The 20,631-nt window shown below is 28.5% G+C and overlaps 2 protein-coding genes across 2 annotated transcripts; one reads left to right on the plus strand and one right to left on the minus strand.

Annotated features, from left to right (window-relative positions):
• The first annotated feature begins 929 nt into the window (after positions 1-929).
• LOC101494097 (probable glutathione S-transferase) lies at positions 930-3,081 on the plus strand. Its single transcript, XM_004507126.4, has 2 exons — positions 930-1,318; positions 2,325-3,081. The coding sequence occupies exons 1-2, from the start codon at positions 998-1,000 to the stop codon at positions 2,679-2,681; spliced, it is 678 nt and encodes a 225-aa protein (XP_004507183.1). The 5' UTR covers positions 930-997; the 3' UTR covers positions 2,682-3,081.
• A 1,267-nt stretch (positions 3,082-4,348) lies between these two features.
• LOC101493776 (universal stress protein PHOS32) lies at positions 4,349-6,129 on the minus strand. The gene is made up of 4 exons (XM_004507125.4): positions 5,877-6,129; positions 5,299-5,408; positions 5,070-5,188; positions 4,349-4,582 (listed from the first exon to the last, which is right to left on the minus strand). The coding sequence occupies exons 1-4, from the start codon at positions 6,049-6,051 to the stop codon at positions 4,489-4,491; spliced, it is 498 nt and encodes a 165-aa protein (XP_004507182.1). The 5' UTR covers positions 6,052-6,129; the 3' UTR covers positions 4,349-4,488.
• Between the last annotated feature and the right edge of the window lie 14,502 nt (positions 6,130-20,631).

Raw genomic sequence — 20,631 nt, forward strand, 5'->3', positions numbered from 1 at the left:
TTATCAAAATTAAATGCAAATATGTGTCATAGGAAAAATCTTGAAAATTGTGAAATTGGTGGACTAAAGACAAATTTACTTTATAAAAATATTTTATATTTTTAATTCTCAAATTTTTTCTTAATTTTACTTGTTAATAAAGAGGTAAGAGAATTTTAAAGTGAAGAATTGTCTATATTTTTAAAAACAATAAAATTATCAAAAATTTATTTTTTCTTATTTTTAAAAAAGCATCTTCATTAACGATGTTTTTTTCTCTCGATGGCAATAGTGTACTTCAAATTAAAATTAACTTATATTTTAGATAAAAAAAAATATTTTTACAAAATAAACGGATGTTAAATTGTTAAATTTTAAGATGGGAATTAAATTCATATTTAAGTCAAAATTGACGTATAAAAAGATATTTAAGTCTATATATAAAAAACTAATTTATTTAAATCTTGAGAAATGATTGATAAACACTCAAAAGACATTAGTTCATATACGAAAATGAATAGGTTTTTTTAAAATATATCAAAATTAATTTTAATTTCAATTTTTTTTCTCAATTTTCTATGAATGAAAATTATACTTTAATTTTAATCTATAATGTTTTTTGAAAAAAAAAATTGTAATATATAAATGTAATTACAAATTTAACTTATAATTCTTTTACTATTTTTAACCTTTTTTCTAGTAATTTAAACTTTTCTATAAGTGATTATTAAAAATTGATTTGGTACTCTTTTCATTCAGAAACAATAATTGATGATTTGTCAGTGAGGGCACTTTCTTTTTTTGTTTTTTTAAATGCCAAATTTAATAACACCCCAAAACAAGCACAAGGGTCAGTGAGGGCACTTAATACACATGAATACGTGGTGGATTTTCCATCACAAACCTTACCTAACTCATCTATGACAATAAATATCTAACTAATGTTTTCACATTTAAAGGGTCCCAAACCAAAGAGAAAAAACCATTTTTGAATAGCTTAAAATTTCAAAACTTAGCAATGGCCCAAGTTCAAGAAGAAGTTCAATTATTGGGTGTAGGTGGAAGCCCATTTGTTCGAAGGATTCAAATTGCTCTAAAATTAAAAGGTGTTCATTACACTTACATAGAAGAAAATTTAAGGAACAAAAGTGATCTTCTTCTTAAGTTCAACCCTATTCATAAAAAGGTGCCTGTTTTTTTTCACAATGGAAAACCCTTAGCTGAATCCCTTGTGATTCTTGAATACATTGATGAAACATGGGAGAATTATCCCATTTTTCCTCAACAACCCTATGAGAAAGCTTTGGCTCGATTTTGGTCTAAGTTCATTGATGACAAGGTGAGCTCTATTTCTTTTCTTTCTTTTTTAGTAAAGGGAATTTGAGATTAGTTATGAAACTATATATTTTTTTTAATTCAATTGTAATGAGTTGTGGAATGTGTTTGAGTGCAAAAAAAATCACATTAACTATTTTCAGTAAAAAAATTATGTTATTTTTCTTTGAGGATATATTTTATATTATTATCACATTGATTTTAGTAATAAATTTTTAAAATATAAATTCTCTTCGAATTTGACTTTAGTCTAACTCTACTCACGTATAATTGATTTGTAACGTAGAGAACTTTCATTTATAAATTATACTGTCATATTTATTTCATTTAATATAAGACTCTTAGTAAAATCGAAGCCACAAATATTTGATTTGGGCATATTTCATTTAAGCGGTCAAACTCTCTGTTATCTGAATTGAAACTTTTGGGGTTATTTTTAGTTGTCTGGATTTGTTACATTTAAATTTAGTTGAATTTTAGCACAGTTCATACATATTTTATGTTTCAAAAGAAAATTATAACATTTTTTGTTTAAAATACAAGAGATTTGTTGATTTACCTCAATTTATTTTTTTGTGGGATAAATTTATTAGTTTTAATTACAAATTTGTAAAAATATTTTCTGGTCAGTTTGCTAGTTTATACCAACAAGAAAAATAAGTGAGTGTTGGTTAACAAATTCTATAGACTTGTTATTATTTACCTTCAATCATTTAATTAGTAAGTTATAACCAAAAATTTGTCGAATAGATATTAAGAGTGTGTTCGGTTGAAGGTGTATAGAAGAGAGGGAGAGAATGTAACCAATTCATGTCTATAAGTGAAAATTTGTTGATTCTCGAAGTAATTTTAAATTTTACAAAAATTTATAAAATTGATTTATTCAATAAGAATTTTTAATTTGACAATTACCGAGTCAATAGATTGCTACCTATATAGAAAATTGAAAACTGTGGGACATCTTCATAACTCAATAAAACTTCATGAAATACTTTTCTTTATGATTCTAGTGCCTGCCAGCAATATCAAAGGCTGCATGGACAGTGAACAAAGAAGAACGTGAGAAAGGCATTGAAGAATCATTACAAGCTCTACAATTCCTTGAGAATGAACTCAAGCACAAATTCTTTGGTGGAGTGAATATTAATATTGTGGACATTGCTGCTTCCTACTTAGCTTTCTGGCTCCCCTTGGTTGAAGAAGCTATAGGGTTGAAATTTCTTAGTAGTGGCAAATTTCCTAAACTCTATAAGTGGAGTCAAGAGTTCATCAATCATCCTATTGTCAAAGCGAATTTGCCACCTAAAGAAGGAATCTTGGGATTTTTCAAATCAAGATATGCGGCACTGACTACTGCTTCGAAATAAGATCAATTTTGGAGACTTGGATCTTCTACGATTATTATATGATGCAACAGTTATAAAAATCATTAGATTCAGTGAAAGAATTTTTCTTTGTTAAATCTAGTGTTCATCACAACTGTTCTGACATATATAAATCGTAGAAAATTCAAACACCAATTTTGTGAAAAATAAATGCTGTAGAGAGTTTATGACTCCCCTTACCCTATTTAGATTCCTGAATTTCAAATAAAAATGAAGTGTGCTCTATGTGTGCTCCATTTGTTTATTATTGAAGTTCTACAATAAACAACATATAGTGAATCTCCTGTTTTATCATTGTAGGTTTCTCTTAGATAAATTATGGAAATGTGAAAGAAAAAAAATTAAAAAAAATTGTGAAATATATATTGGTCATTTTGGATTAGATGTTAGTACATTTGAGTAGTATATATTGAGTTTTATTATTGCTTAAGACTCCTTTGATATTTTTAAATAATTCAAGGATTATATATAGTGTCATGTTAATTAGTTGAGGCTTAGACTCATAATTTTATTAGTACTCATATTATGAGACTTATTTTTTTTAGTTTAATTGTAGTTTTATTATTTTTATTTTTATTAATTTATGAAATTCATTTTTTTATTTTAAAATTTAACAGTTTTAGTATGGTATTTTAATTTTTTAACTAAAAAATAATCATATGATATATAATATGAATAATTTATTCATCTATATCATAAAATTATAAATCACATTATTTAAAATATATAAAATTATTATTTTTTATTTAAAAAAAATAATGAGAAACCAAATATTGGAGGAGTAATTGGTTTGGTTTTTGTATAAATGGGTTGGGCTTGTAAAAAGTAGAACAATGTGGTTACTGGTTTGGTTGGAGAATACCATATAACAGCTGTATATAAATATGTCAGGATTTTTCAACTTTTATATCCTAACCAACCTGTTCTCACATGATACTATGGCTCCACCATGTGCATAAAACTGCCAACTTAGCCAAAAACAAATGCACTATCTTAAAATATACAAATGAAACAGAACCAAAAAAAGGCACTAGTTCCTTCCAAATTACCACTATTGTTAAAACAAAAGACATACATATCAATTTTAATTTGTGCTTCTATTTGAAATTCTTTACCTTTTGTTTGAGTTATGCATCTTTTTTCTTAGCTTTTTCATTTGACATTGGCAATTAGGTATAGGCTTCAATTTATTACGAATAAACTATAGAAATTGGGATTTCTTGTTTTCTATTACCAATTTTTGTTGAAATTGTCAATATTCACCTAATTAATAAATAATTGATTAGGCTCCTCAAATTTTAAAATTGTATCAACAATTTTAGCTGAGTACAACAACAGTTAACTTTTCAAAAAGTCTACAAATTTAAAACCATAAAATATAATCCAAATTTTTTTTAAAAAATTCATAATATTACTTATAAATTTATTATTTTGACAAAAAAAAGAGAGAAAAATTATAATATCGTTTCCTTATCATCATCTCTCAGAGATACGAAAAATATTAATAAAAAAAAAACTAAAATTATTTGATGTCAGAATTTGTATTAAAAAATCATTTGGTTATGACACGAATCGAGTATGGGTCTAGTTGTATAGATCATGTGAAAATCAATAAATTGGATGAGTAATTAAATTATAGAGTCCTAAAATAAGTGTGAATTACATAAATTCATTATTTCTTCAATAAAATAAACCAGAAAGTGATCATAATAATATAGCATAATTTCAAGTACCTCAATACAATAAACAGATGATTTCAAATTTAAATGCACTCTCAAATTGATAACTATCACTTGCTGCTGGTGCTGCTCAGATCCTTGACAATAGTCACGGGGCAAGGAGCATGAGTCATCACAAAGTTGCTTACACTTCCCAATAATATCCTGTTTTTGTTATTTAATTTGTAACCACAAACATACAAGTTCATGAGATTCAAATTTCAATTCAATTAAATCAGATAGAAAAATTCAATCAAAACCAATATATGATGAATTGATAATTTATTCATATGTTTGGAGTGTTTTCCTTAATAATTTGTCTTTTCGAGAATGAGTTGTTCACTATATAATTCGGAGACTTGATTATCACTTATCATGTCATTAAAGTATCTATTTTGTAATTTTGAAAAAAAATATAAATACTTTTATTTTTTAACTCATATAAATGTAAATACTATTCTACAAGTTTAATCTTTATTTGCCTAAAAAAATTAATCTTTGTTATCTAACCTTTTTTTTTTATAAAATCTAATTCAATTTCTAGAAACATCACTTTATAATGATATATAATTCTCCAGAAATTATCGATGAAATTAAGGTGACAAAAAACATTAAAAGGCAGGACAAGAAAATTATGGGTAAAAAAAAGAACCTTTGAATTGTGCTGAGACCCCTGCTTCCCATAACCAGAGAATCCAGTTTCAGATCATCAATAGCATCCAAAAGTTTCTCTCTTGCATCCCCCCAATATACTTTTGCAACAATATTCACCTAAAATATTAATTATTATTTAATATAGTATACAATTAAAATAAAATTATAACTCCTAAAAAATCAATGTCTAAATTGAATACTAATAATTTGAACACCATAATTTAAACCTCTTTTTGTCTTGAAACAGTGTCAAGCAAATCAAGAACCTCAATATCAATTTGAACACCATACTTCTTCATTATCTCAGGTTCTCTGAACTCTTTCAACGGAATAAGAGCTTCACAAAAAAAAAATAACAATAAAAACCATTAAATCAAATATAATAATATTATTCATTAGATTATACTCTACTATATAAAAAAAAATTAATAGTTGATTCATCTAATTTATTTATACTAAATTTTGAATAAAATACATCAACTTTTTGTAATCAAATTTTGGACGGTGGGACAGGATATTAATTACCGTTGATCAAGATCAAACGTAGAAACAATGAAAAAAAAAATATTTTTATTTTATAATTGAAAAGTGAACTCAAAAAAATTAATACAGAATTTCAAACTTAAATCTGAAATGTCTTAATTGAGTAAACAGAAATCTCTGCATGAAATTCAATTATTTTGTTTATATTTCATTGAATTAGAGGGAGTATTAGACTAGTCAAGATCAAAAAAAAAATAGAGCATAGAATAACTAAAATTTATCAAATAAGAAAGAAAATAAAGAAAGGAAGAATAGTACTCACGAGAACCAGATTTGGCCCATATCTGATTACGAGACTCATCAAGAGAATCATGGCTTATGTGAATGATGTAAATGTTGTCACCTTTTTCAGCTAAATTCTCAAGTGCCCATTTTAGAGCGTTCTTGCTGCTGTTGGAGAAATCCAAAGCCACACCAATTATTCTATCTTTTCCCATCTTTGTGAATGAAGAGAGATTGAGTTGAATTTTGAGTTTAGAGAAGAACAAATAACTTTGACAAGGGTTTAAAGGTCATTCACAATGTATATATATATATATATATATTGCATAAAATGTAAGACGCATTGGGTGTGGGGAGAGAGAGGGACAGAGGTTGATTGAGGAATAAAAAAAGGAAAAATAAAATAAAAAATTATTTTGGTCAATTTTAAGAGATAATGTTTCATTTCTTGCTAATTAATTAATTTTGTGATTGTGTTATAAATTTTTATGAAAAAATGGGCACATTCAATTTCTATCCTTGCTATTGTAAATACCTGGCTTAAATATATATTTGGTTGTTTTATTTTTTATCATTTAAAGATTTGGTCTTCATTTTTTAATTCTTAACTTATAAAATTTGACATTTTTTATTTATATTTGCATTTTGTGTCTATCTATATATGATGTGGCAAATGAAATAATTATGTGATATATATATATATATATATACATATATATATATATTTACATTTTAATGGTATATATTTTAATAATATAGAAAATAGTTGTTAATTAGTTAAAATAAATAAATAATTATTAAGTGTGAACATATTTAGACAAACGTCCTTTCATCAACATCACATAATTATCTTATTTTCTATCATAAAAACAAAAGAAAGCAAAACCACGGGTATATTTTTTTTTTTTTTTACAAAACGTGTATAGTTTTTATTGTATATCATTAACAATTTCCAGTTTTCCAAATGTCAAAATAGAAACACATGCATTTTGAATAAGAAAAAAAAGACAAACACATGCGCACGACAAAGAAATATAATTATATTTAAAAAAAAAAGAGATAACATAATTAAGTGGTATGACAAATCAATAATATTATGTGGTAGTGATTATCATAAATTGAGAGCTGGAAATCACATTTATATTTTTGTATAAAATTTATTCTCATCACACATACATGAGAATCACTTTTCATTTAAATGCATTTGTTCTTTTATTTTTTCAAAATTAATTTTTAGTACTTATATTTTTAAAATGGGGATTTTGGTCTCCTTATTTTGTTTTATGATACTGCATGCTCACCGGAACGTGACAATAATATGACACAATTAAATTAGATAAAATTGAGTTAATTTCATTAATTAAAATTCATTACATATTTTTATTAGACAAAATTTCACAAGTGACTTTGTTTAGTAACAATAAATGAATAGAGAAAAATGTTAAACCCAGTTTACTATATCCAATTTAATCATGTTATATTAATATTACGTTATTAATGATCAAACCACAAACCACGTTATGAAAGATGGATGGGACGAACAAAATCCTACGGCTAATAAAATAGAAGAACAAAATACTCAATTTTATAAATAAATTACAGAAAATTAATTAATAAAAAAACAAAATAAATAGACTAAATTTCTATTTAAATCTAAATTCTTGTAATTAAAGTAAAAATTATTGTGAGATGGAAAAAAATATTATTTTTCAAATTTATATAGTCGTAATAAATATATTTGAAATACAATTAACACTAAATATAAACATTCATCTCTTTTATAAAAATTTAGACTATATTTTTACGTCTCACAATAAATATTACTTTAACAAACAAAAAATTCAAATAATGTCATTTTTTATTTTTAATTAATTTTTATATACTATTTTTTAATAATTATCGTACACAATTTTCAAATTATTATCATATTTTGTATTAATAAAAATAAAAAATATTAAAATAATTAAAACAAATAATTTTACAAAATAATTTATTTTTAATGCATAGGCAAAATCCTTAGAAAGTAGTCTATTGTGTCGTGGAAATCAAATCTCTTCTAGTACACTCAAATTCTTTAATTGGTTTACGATGCTTTGCTTAGGGCAGTTTAACTACTTAGCGTGCAGCAATCAAAAACCAAAAGCTTTAAGGGGAACAAATAACAAAACAAACACGAAAATAACTGAAAACCGTGTGAAGTTGATGGTTCTCGTGATATATAAATATTATAATAAAAAAGTGCGATATAGTTCATGATTTGTACGAACATTGGATTCCAATTTATCCGTTATTATGCTGAAGCTGATCAGATTAATTGGAGCGGTGTCATCATAAACGCGTGAAACCAGACTGTTCGTTTTCTTTTTTCACAAGCTAAAGTTTTATAAATAAATGGGGTTTATGCTATATATAATTGGTTTGGTTTCTATGAACGACAAATTGTGTGTTTATTTAATCAAATAATATAATATATTACAATTTAAATAATATCAATATACTCTCTTCATAATAAAACATAAAAAGAAGTGTACTTGTAAAGTTATGTATTATATTAAATTTTAGATCAAATATATTAATTTTTCAAATAGTGATATTTCACATGGTTGAGATAATGGTGAGCTTGAGGGAGAGAGATGAGCATGAGAGAGGGTGTGTTAGGTTTACTTCAAGATGACCTTTTAAAAAAGAAGAATGTTCTAGTATTGGTGATAGTGAATCAAATTGCTACTTTAAAGAAAAAATTTAGTATTATAGAAAAATCTAACTCTTAAAAACTCAAGATCAAATGAGTACCTAAAACTCTAGTAACATCAAATGCATGTTGATTTTTAAAATGTTAAGAAAAAATCATGGTACTTGGACAATGGTTGTTCGAGACATATGACAGGAGATAAACAATATTTTCTTTCCTTTATCAAGAATGGTGGACGATCTGTAACCTTTGAGAATAATGATCAGGAAAAAATCAAAGGTAAATATATTATAGGTAAAGAAAACTCTACAAAAATTGATGATGTTTAATAGGTTGAAGGTTTAAGCATAACATTCTAAGCATTAATCAATTGTGTGACAATGGTTTTGAGGTTATCTTTAAGCCAAACACATGTGAAGTCAAACAAACAACTTTTGAAAAAAATTATTTTCTCTATATCAAGAAAGAAAAATCTATATGTTTTATACCTTGAAGAATTATCTATTGAATCATGTTTTATGTCCATAAACAAAGATAAGTGAATATGGACAAATGAACTGACCATGTTAACATCAAAACAATTTCAAAATTATCCAAACTTGATCTTGTTAGAGGTCTGCCAAAAACAAGTTTTGATAAAGATAAAGTATGTGAAGCTTGTGCTAAAGGAAAACAAATCTACAGTAGTTTTCATTCAAAAGATTTTGTTTCAACTAAAAAACCTCTTGAACTACTTCACATTGATCTTTTTGGTCATATCAAAACTACAAGTTTAGGAGGAATGAGATATGGTTTTGTTGTTGTTGATGATTTCTCACAATATACATGGGTACTTTTCTTAAAACAAAAAGATGATTCTTTTAATGTCTTTCAAACTTTTTGTAAAAAAGTTCAAAATGAAAAAGACTCTAACATAATCTCTATAAGAAATGATCATGGAGGAGAATTCATAAACGCATCTTGTAAATGCTTTTTTTTTTTTGTATGAAAATGATATTTCTCATAATCTTTATTGTGCAAGAACTCCTCAACAAAATGGAGTTGTTGACAGAAAGAATAGAACATTACAAGAAATGGAAAGAACAATCTTGGAAGAATCAAATGTTGAGAAATATTTATGGGTTGAAGCAATCAACACTTCTTGTTACATTTTAAATCGTGTATCAATAAGAAAAATCATCAAAAAAAATACGTTATGAACTATGGAAAAATAGAAAGCCAAATATCTCAAACTTTCACATTTTTGGCTGCTAATGTTATATTTTAAATAACAGACAATCTAGGAAAGTTTGATGCTAAATTAGACAAAGTCATCTTCTTAGGTAACTCCCCTTATTCCCAAGGTTATCACATATTTAATATAAGAACAAAAATTTTGGAGGCAAGTATGCATGTATTATTTGATGAATTTGATGATCTTGATATACAAAAAATAGATGATGAAGAAAAAGAACAATATTAGCAACATTCATAGATCATTCCTCATAAACACCAGATTGATCATCAATCTCCAATTCAATCTCCTCCAAGAAACTGGAAAATCATAGGAGATCATCCACAAAATCAAATAATAGGAACCACATCAGATGACATTAGAACAAAAATGTCCTTCAAAGATGACAACAACATGGCAATGATCTCACAATGGAACCAAAGTCAATCAAAAAAGCCAGCATTGATAACTCATGTGTTGAAGCAATGCAAGAATAACTTCTCCAATTTGAAAAGAATATAGTCTGGACTCTTGTCTCGAATCCACAAAATCAAACAATTATTGGTACAAGATAGGTATTTAGAAACAAACTAGATGAAGAAGGAAAAGTAATAAGGAATAAAGCAAGACTGGTGGCTCAAGGATATAACCAACAAGAAGGTATTGATTATGATGAAACTTTTTCTCCAAACCCAAGGTTATAATTAGAATCCTTCTTGCATATGCATCTCATAAACTTTTTAAAATTTTTCAAATGGATGTTAAAAGTGTCTTTTTAAATGGCTTTCTAAATGAACAAGTATACATTCATCAACCTCTTGGTTTCGAAGATCAAAAGAAACCAAACCATGTCTTTAAACTTACTAAAGCTCTCTATGGACTAAAACCAGCCCCTAGAGCCTGGTATGAAAGACTAAGTTCCTTCTTTATCAAAAATGGTTTTTTCAGAGGCAAAATCGATACTACACTTTTTAGAAAAATGATAAAAATGATTTGCTAATTGTTTAAGTGTATGTTGACAACATCATCCTTGAATCAACAAATTAAAAAATGTGTTAGTATTTTTCAAATCTCGTGCAAATTGAATTTGAAATGAGCATGATGGGAGAAGTGAGATATTTTCTTGGCTTACAAATCAAACAATTCGAAGATGGAATCTTTATATGTTAAGAAAAATATATCAAAGATCTTTTAAGAAAATACAAAATGAATGAAGCTAAAACAATGACAACTTTCATGCATCCATCCTCAAGTTTGGACATAGATGGACAAGGGAAATCCATTTATGAAAGGGAATACAGAGGAATGATAGGTTCATTGCTATACTTAACTACAAGTAGGTCAAATATTATTTTTGCAGTAGGATTATATGCTAGATTACAATCTTTGCCTAAAGAATCTCATTTATCTGTTGCAAAAAGAATTTTTTGTTATTTAATTGGTACCACTGATTTTGGCTTTTGGTATAGCAAAGGAACTCATTTCGATCTTATAGCCTATTGTGATGCTGATTATACTGGAAATAAAATTAAAAGAAAAAGCACAAGTGGTGCATGTCAATTTTTTGGAGAAGCTCTAATAAGTTGATCATGTAGAAAGCAAAACACAATTGCCTTATCAACAACTGAAACTTAATATGTCTCAATTTCCAATTGTTGCTATCAAGTCTTGTGGATCAAAATCTAACTTGAAAAAAAAAATTCCAATTTCCAATTGTTGCTATCAAGTCTCTGTAAGTTATACAAATATTCCAATTTATTATGATAATATAAGTGCTATGTATCTATTTAAAAAAAAACATTCAACATGCAATATCAAAACACATTAAAATAAAATACCTTTTTATTAGGGATCATGTTAACAAAAAGCAAGTTGAAGTAATATTTGTTAACACCAAAAATTAACTTGTTAACGTCTTTACTAAACCTCATGTTGAAGATAATTTTAATTTTATTATGGAGAAATTAAAAATCATAAAGAAATTCAAACTATCTCCTTTTTAAAGCATGACTAGATCGTTCTGGCCAATACGAAAAACAATATCCATTCTTTTTTCTCACAGCAGTCTCCGAGTCATCTAAGTGAAGATTAAAAGTCATAATTTTTTTAATTCACCCAAAAAGAAAAATGAACGGTTTTCTTTCTTTTTCATTCAAAAAACGGCTACCATAGCCTCATCATAACCTACTATGCTCCTTCCCAATACCTCCAAGCAATCCAATAGTGTTGACACTACCATTTATACCATCTCTAATGACGATTCTGATTCAAAATCACCATCAAGACCTTCTGCATCAAAATCTTCAAAGCCCTCTGCTCCAAAATCTTCAAAACCAACCACTTCACCACAAAACCTATAAAACGCCTCTTCTCAACCAAATACTAGAAATTTTTGAAGACAAGTGGACTAAAAGATCCATTGGAATTGGTAGAGTCTTTGTATTTGATAACCTTCAGTTTGAAGGAATATCAATGAAACAACACATTGATGCTCTTAGCTGGTCAGAGTTTCTGGAAATTTCAAACTCCTACTATCCAGATGTCATTCGAGCATTTTACCCATAAGAATATAAGTATGGGAAAACCAAGATCATTCATGTTCATAAGAATATCATTCTGGGAAAACCATGATTATTCTGGTTTTTGTCAGTATCATTTTGATGAAATGAATCATTTACCAAAATACAAATCTTAAGTAAAATGAATATCAAGGCAACTCAAAACAATGATTAAGCCCAAAAGTTTAACTAAAAGAAGCAAAAAAAAACATCAAAAACAATAACCAGATCCATCTCCAGATTAACGGGTAATGAACAATTATAGTTATGACAACAAGGATGAAAAGGACATTGCTACTGCACCTTTTGCAGAAAGTCCAACATGCGTGCAAAACAACAAACTAACACCAAACAACTGATAAAAAAACGTCAGTCACGATATTCATTCGAGCAAAAACGAAGAACATTTTGGTTTCAAAGGAAGAACATTCTAGATAAAATAGAACACATGTCTATTAATTATCACTCTGAACAGTTGGATCACTAAGGGATATAATGAGTTGTCTTTAACCTTCATCATGTCTATAAAAGGAACATTAAGGTGAAGGCAATAGCAAGAGTTTTCAGCGCAATTAATTCATCACTAAAACAATCATACTCGAGAAATCAAAACTCTTCAATCAAGCAAAAACTCTAGTTCTCTTACACTAGATTCAAGGATCTTTTTACTCAGTTATTGTTTAATCAATCTCAAAATTTAGTGGAAATGCTCACAAATTGTGAGGACTAGACTTAGCCCACCATGGGTGAACCATAACATATCATTGTGTGATTCTCTTATCCATATCTCTTGTTATCTCTCAGTCACTATCACTAATCACGTAGAAATAGTTTATTTCATTTACTTTTTACTAAACAAGAATGCTCTGGATTATTTTTATGAGCCACCAAGATTTATCTTGAGTTAGTTTAAATTAAAAGTAGGAATTAATATTTTTTCAAAGGAATCATAATTCAAATCACTCATTACTTATGATTGAATTACTACTTCAAAGGTTTCAAAGGGAGAAGATTGACGAACATCAATGAGGAAGTAAGTTCTTTATCCAACCCTTTGAAGAGTGGGATTTGGAGTCTTTTTTGTGGCAGCTAATGAGTTTTAAATCACTAGTTTGAAAGTTTAAGAATATGGGAAAAAGACAACATTTCAACTAATAGACTTGGATTATAATATATGGCATCCCTCTCCATGCATGGTGTGTGTAATTTTTTAAGATGTTATTCCTCCATTAGGGCACTTTTGTTTAAAAGATGATGATACATACCAAAAGTCTAGGTGTTATTATGCAAGAATTTACGTGCAAACTTCACGTTCAGACTTTAAAAATCAAGTGCAAAAAAATCAAAATTGATAACTCAATATTCACAATTCAGTCAACGGAGGAACTAGTGGACTCGACGTCAAAAGCAAATTGTCAATTTCGTAAAGTGTCGAGTAGCAGAAAATGATGAATGATTGTTTGAGGAGTGCAAGAGTAAAAAATCCTTAGCATTAATGGAGGATATTGATAAAGGTGAAGTTCATAGGGTTGAAGTGGATTTTGTGGAACTATTCTGAAGTAATTCTGAAGGATATTGATAAAGGTGAAGTAGATTTGGAAAATTGAAAGTATGGCGGCGCACTCTTCTGAAGTAATTCCAAAAGTCCCGCATCAGGTTGAAGAATTAAAGTCAAGGGTGAATTGCAAACAAAAAAAGCTATTAGTACAAAATACTTCACCATAGGGTTGGAACCGAGTTGGTTTTATACTTAGAGTTTTGATCATAGCAAACGTATTTTATGAGAATAATATATTTGACTTCAGATAGTATGAAAGAAGATTCGCGTTTATGAAGAAAATATAAAATAAGATTTGATTCAGATTTATAATTGAAGAAAATGTAAAATAAGATTTGATTCATATTTATAATTGAAGAAAATCTTTGATCAAGATGAAAAGAAGATATAATCAAGATTTGAAGAAGACTTTAACAAGATTTATCTACAACAAAATATAAACAGTATCAATCTGAACAAAATACAAATAAAATCCATCGGAAGAATTAACAAATTTAATCCGAACAAAATTCAAACATGATCAATCTAGAAGAATTGCTCTTATTGGATTCAGAAATAAAGAATTGGCTAAAGAACGTAAGAATAAAATACACTTTTTAGAAAACCAATAGAAGATGGCATTCATATTATTCAAATTTATGTTGATGACATTATTCTTCGGTCTAGTAATGGTACTCTTTGCCAATAATTTTCTTAATGATGCAACTTGAATTTCAATTGAGAATAATGGGAGAACTTAAGTTCTTCTTAGAGTTGTATACACTAAACGCCAATGGACTGGCATATTCCCCAAACATTAGCTAAAGATAGGTTTGACTTCATCAAGAAAAACCTAAACATTACCATCATACCTAACTGATGTTGTGATAACTTCAAAGTAGTCTAGCTTTACTTTAGCTTTTATTAGTTTTTATATCTTCTTGTAATATGTTATATTCATGTTACTCAGAAGAAGAAGAAAAAGGTAAATTACAAAAAAAGAGCAAGTTTCAATTTCAAGTCCTTTTTCCTGATGAAAAATCGGGATAAAGATATCAGATAAAGTGGGGAGAAAGATATATGTCATCATAAAAAAAAAAGGAAGATTGTTGGAACGAAGTTGGTTTTATACTTAGAGTTTTGATGATAACAAAAGTATTTTATGAGAATAATATATTTGACTTCAGAGAGTATAAAGAAGATTCATGTAGAAAATCTAAAATAAAATTTAATTCAGATTTACAATTAAAGAGAATCTTTGACCAAGTTGAAAAGAAGATATCGTCAATATTTATCAAGGTTTATCTAAAACTAAATATGAATAGTATCAATCTAAAGAATTTACAAACTTAATATGAATAAAATACTAATAGAATAAATCTATAGAATTTACAAACTCAATATGAACAAAATTAATCTAAAGAATTTACAAACTCAATCTGAACAAAAAACAAACATAATCAATATAGAAGAACTGTTCAAATTGGATTTAGAAATAAAGAATTGGATAAAGAACATATTATGAAAAAGAGTTTTGTTCATAATTATTTTTGAATAAGATCATTATTGAGTAAACTAGGAATTAAGATACAGTTTATAATTAAACAAGGACTAAATTTAAGCCTTAATTTTATCTATAAATATATACTCAAGGCTAAAGAAGAATATCATCGAAAATCAAAAAAAGAGTAGGAGAACACATAAGCTTAAGATTTCAAACTCATCTTAGAGTTCAATTAGAGAAACACTTGTTCAATTTAGAAATGTTGTCCAAGTGTTTTTTCTTAGAGTGCGAGAGTCATTATTATTATCAGCTTTGTTAAAAGCAAACACTTAAAGTTTCAATCTTTTGTATCCAACCTGATAGTGGTTTAGTTCCTTCTTCAATTTGGGGTTGTCAAATTGTTATGAAAAGACTTGACTTGTAAGGTCAAGGTGGTTAGTTCCTTAAAAGTTTGGGGTTGTCAGGCTATTTGGGAAGACTGGCTTGGAGGGACAGGTGCCTTGTAATTCAAGGTATTTGAATTAGTGGATTAAAGCCTTCTGAATGACGAGAATGGATATAGTCAAGTTAGTGTTGAACCTGGATAAACCTATGTGTCAAATTATTTATGTTTTCATTGTTTACTGCCTCTGAACCCGATATCTTCTTATTCAAGTAATTCATAAAAACCAACCAGCCTTCATCAAATTAAAAATAAAAAATATAAAGTTATCAAATTTGTCAAATACAATTCAACCACCATTTCTTGTATTTCCAGCTTCACATAGTATGTTGTCGGTCCAATCGAAAATCAGGAGGCCATAGTTTTTGTGGAGCTTATCTAAGTTATATCTATGTGGCAGGCAACGGTAATGCTAAGATTTTGGGCCTTAATATTGACCTCATCCTAAATAACAATGGTAAGTTAGTGGTGGTGCACTTGAGCATTATGAATATTGGCATTGGGCTTAAGACATTTAGATTTATCAATTCTCGATGATGACTACCTAAATGGTTGATTTGTCATTCTTGGTTCATTTTGATAGCAATTCACAATATATACTTCTAAATAGGTTAAATTACATATGTGATCCCTTAACTTAATTTCAGGTAACGTTTTAGTTCTTTATCTTTTTTTTTTTTTCCCGATTTAGTCCTTTATTCCTAACAATATCAAATAAAGTATGAAAATATGAGTTTATTTGAAGATTTGCGTTACGAATTTGATGAAATTTGTATTGTATTGAAGATTATAATTAATTTTATGAGTTTTGATAGAAATTTTTTTTGAATTTTTGTATTAAAAAGGATAACATTGGTGAAATTTTAAAACATAAAATATCAAATTGTCACTTAAAATTAAAATAAAGGACCAAGTCGGGAAGAAAAAAAAAAGATAAAGGACTAAAACATTACCTGAAATTAAGTTAAAGGACCACAGATGTAATTTAGCCTTCTAAATAAGATCAAAGTAATGAATCGTAAATTGTAAGGCTTCTTAAAATGCAATATTATAATAACAAGGAAAAAAAGTGGTAACCAAGAAGAAAATAAATATACCAAAAAGATAGAAATGATCGCCACAAGAAAATTTGATTTTTTGATAACATTAAAAATGATCATTCATACCAAAAAGAGACATATACTCCCAAATAAAGAGTGTTTTTTTCAAAAAAAAAAAAAAAAAAACTTCTACTTTTCATTATTTGGGAAGGGATACATATAGGAGAGTGAGTGTCTTATATTTATGCACTTGTTGTTTACAAAATACCATGCAATAAAATATTACTACTTATTGTGTCAAAGTATAACCATCATTCTTGAATGTTATTTTCTCCCCAGAAAGCCTTGTCTCCTCTCTTAAATATATTTGTCTCCTTTTAATGGTTTGTTGGTAACAAAATATGAAAGATTTGCATTCATCCATCAAAGCATCCAAGGTTGATTGCTAATACACCATTGATCATAGCATTTGGGCACATGTTTTTAGCTTAAATTATTATTTTTAGCTTGTTTATTGGGCCTAAATTGCAGATTTCATAATATGGACTTTTGTAACAATTTTAATTAGCGGGTCACTTGTTTTTAAACACTAAACCCTAAAGCCCAATATCAAGTACTATATATTACCAATTTTATTTCTTTTCTAGAGACGGAAAAATTAGGATTCAAATTGCTACAAGAAATAAACAGTTTTATTTTAATTTCATGGAAGACTAATTTTATAAAATTAATCAACGAGTTCAGAGTTTCATCAACACCTTGAGATTCAGGTTACACTGTCAATTTCGATTCATGATTCTATTCTTGTTTTTTGATTATATTGATATTTTGATTTCTTAAATTGAATTTCAATAGGATTGATTAAATTTATTTGACAGAATTTAGTTTCGGTTTCTAATTTAATTGAATTATAATTTTGTGACACTGGATCGTTAATTGTAATATTTTGATGATTGTGATGCTTAATCCAATCAAAGAAACCAAATTCACATGGAATTGATTACGCTTGTTTGATCAATTCTATAAGTCAAATAAGAATAGAATCACAAATTAGAAATTAAACTCATTGATAGAAATTTGATAGGTCTGAAACTCGAATAAGTGGATTAATCGTTTTGCTCAAAAATCAAAAATCTAAAAAACTCCTTTTTAATTTTAATTTTCAATTCGGTTATTATTATTATATCAGAAGTCTTTGTGAAACGATTCGTGTTATTACCTCTATTTACATTTTATCAATTGTATTTGACCTGTGTGCAACAGCGGATTAAATTGGCATCGTTGTCGGAGACTCTCTGATAATAATATTAACCTTATTTTCAGACGACTGTCTCGGATTGCTCCGAAATTTCGCCAGAAAATCATAAATTCCGACGATCAAAATCTCAAATTCCTTTGTTTAGACCCTTTTTTAAATTTTTTTGAAATTTTCATATTCTCCAAAAATTCCAAAAAAATTGTGTTGCCTTTATTTGATTTTTAGAAATTTTTGGCGGTATTTTTATATTTTTTGGATTTTATTTGATAGGGTTTTCGATTTTTCACTTCAATTTTAGCATTCGGGACATTATTGGAATTTTTAGAATTGTTATTTTGCATTCCATTGTTATGATGATGCATGTCTAGGCCTAGTTTTGTGAATCTTCATTCTCTTGAACTTGAAATAGATAGGACATTTCATTTACGTCGTAGACTTAATAGAGCTGCTAGTGTTAACGAGTTAGAGTAAGATAACTGAAATTGACAACTTATTGCAAAATATGGTTGATGCGAATAATAGAACCTTAAGACAACTTGCTGCACCTAATGTCAATTATAATGCATTATGTATCACATATCCTGAAGTTACTGTACCATTAGAACTTAAATCTGGTTTAATACACTTGCTTCCAAAGTTTAATGGTCTTGTAGGTGATGATCCCCACAAACACTTGAAGGAATTTCATATTGTGTGTTCTACCATGAAGCCTCAAGGAGTCACAGAAGACCAAATTAAGCTGAGAGCCTTCCCATTTTCACTCCAAGATACTGTCAAGGACTAGTTATACTACCTTCAACCAGGTTCTTTTACAAGTTTGAATTATCTCAAGATATTGTTTCTAGAAAAATTATTCCCTACCTCAAGAGCTGCTTCAATCAGAAAAGAAATATGTGGCATCAGGCAGATAGACAGGGAATCATTACATGAGTGTCACGCTGTCCTCATCACCAGAAAAGAAATTGGTGTCAAGTTGTCCTCATCACCAGATTTCTGAACAATTACTCATCCAATATTTTTATGAAGGCTTGCTACCTATGGAAAGAAGCATTTTGGATGCTGCTAGTGGGGGAGCACTTTTCGATAAGACCCCAGAAGCGGCAAGGGCTTTGATTGAGAACATGTCCATTAATTCTCAGCAGTTTACAACTAGAAGCAATTTAATAGTGTTGACAAAGGGTGTGAATAAAAATTCAAGCTTCTTCCCACAAGAATTTAGAAGGAAAACTTGATGAGCTTACATCTTTAGTAAAAAAATTGGCAATAGATAAAACTCAAGCAGTGGTCTGTGGTATTTGCACTTCTCCATAACATCCTTCAGAATCATATCGTACATTGCATGAAGATCCAATTGCTAATGCTCCTTAAGCATATGCAGCAAATATATACAATCCTGAAGCCAACTATGACCAATCATCTAACAGGTACAATCCTGGTTGGAGAAACCATCCCAACCTGAGATGGGGGAATTCATTTGCACAACAGCAACCTAGGCAGCAGCAGCAAAATATTCCTCAACAGCATTCAAGCTTCTTCCCACAAGAATTTAGAAGGAAAACTTGATGAGCTTACATCTTTAGTAAAAAAATTGGCAATAGATAAAACTCAAGCAGTGGTCTGTGGTATTTGCACTTCTCCATAACATCCTTCAGAATCATATCGTACATTGCATGAAGATCCAATTGCTAATGCTCCTTAAGCATATGCAGCAAATATATACAATCCTGAAGCCAACTATGACCAATCATCTAACAGGTACAATCCTGGTTGGAGAAACCATCCCAACCTGAGATGGGGGAATTCATTTGCACAACAGCAACCTAGGCAGCAGCAGCAAAATATTCCTCAACAGCAAAACAATGCACCTTCATTAGAGGACCTCGTTAAACAAATGGCTGTCTAGAATCTCCAATTTCAACAAAGAACATATTCCACCATTCAAAATTTGGAAACAAAGATTGGTCAACTAGCCACTTCAATCAATCAATTGCAGACTCAAGGGTCAAACAAATTGCTTGCACAGTCAGTAGTAAATCCAAATGCTCCCAATGTCAGTTCAATTACATTGAGGTCCGGGAAAGGTGTTGAAATACCAAAGGTACCTGAAACTGTAGTGAAAAATAACAAGGTTGTTGAAGATACTTTGATATCTGAAACTATTGATGTTGAGCAAAATATACCACTTCCTTTTCCGCAAAGGGCAGTGAAGACTAAGAAAATGGACGAGGCAGATAGGGACAACGAGATCCTAGATACATTTAGAAAGGTGGAAGTGAATATTCCTCTCCTTGAAGCAATTAAATACATTCCAAGATATGCAAAATTTCTAAAAGATTTGTGCACACACAAGAGAAGGTTAAAAGGTAATGAAAGAGTAAACATGGGGCGAAATGTTTCAGCCTATGCATTAGAAATGCAAAGATCCATGAACTTTTTCCATTCCATGTACCATAGGAAATAGTCAATTTGAAAATTCTATGTTAGATTTAAGAGCTTCCATTAATGTTATGCCTACATCTATTTTTAACTCTCTTGCTCTTGGACCTTTATA

This window comes from Cicer arietinum, chromosome 6, assembly GCF_000331145.2.
Source record: "Cicer arietinum cultivar CDC Frontier isolate Library 1 chromosome 6, Cicar.CDCFrontier_v2.0, whole genome shotgun sequence".
Taxonomy (NCBI): Eukaryota; Viridiplantae; Streptophyta; class Magnoliopsida; order Fabales; family Fabaceae; genus Cicer; species Cicer arietinum.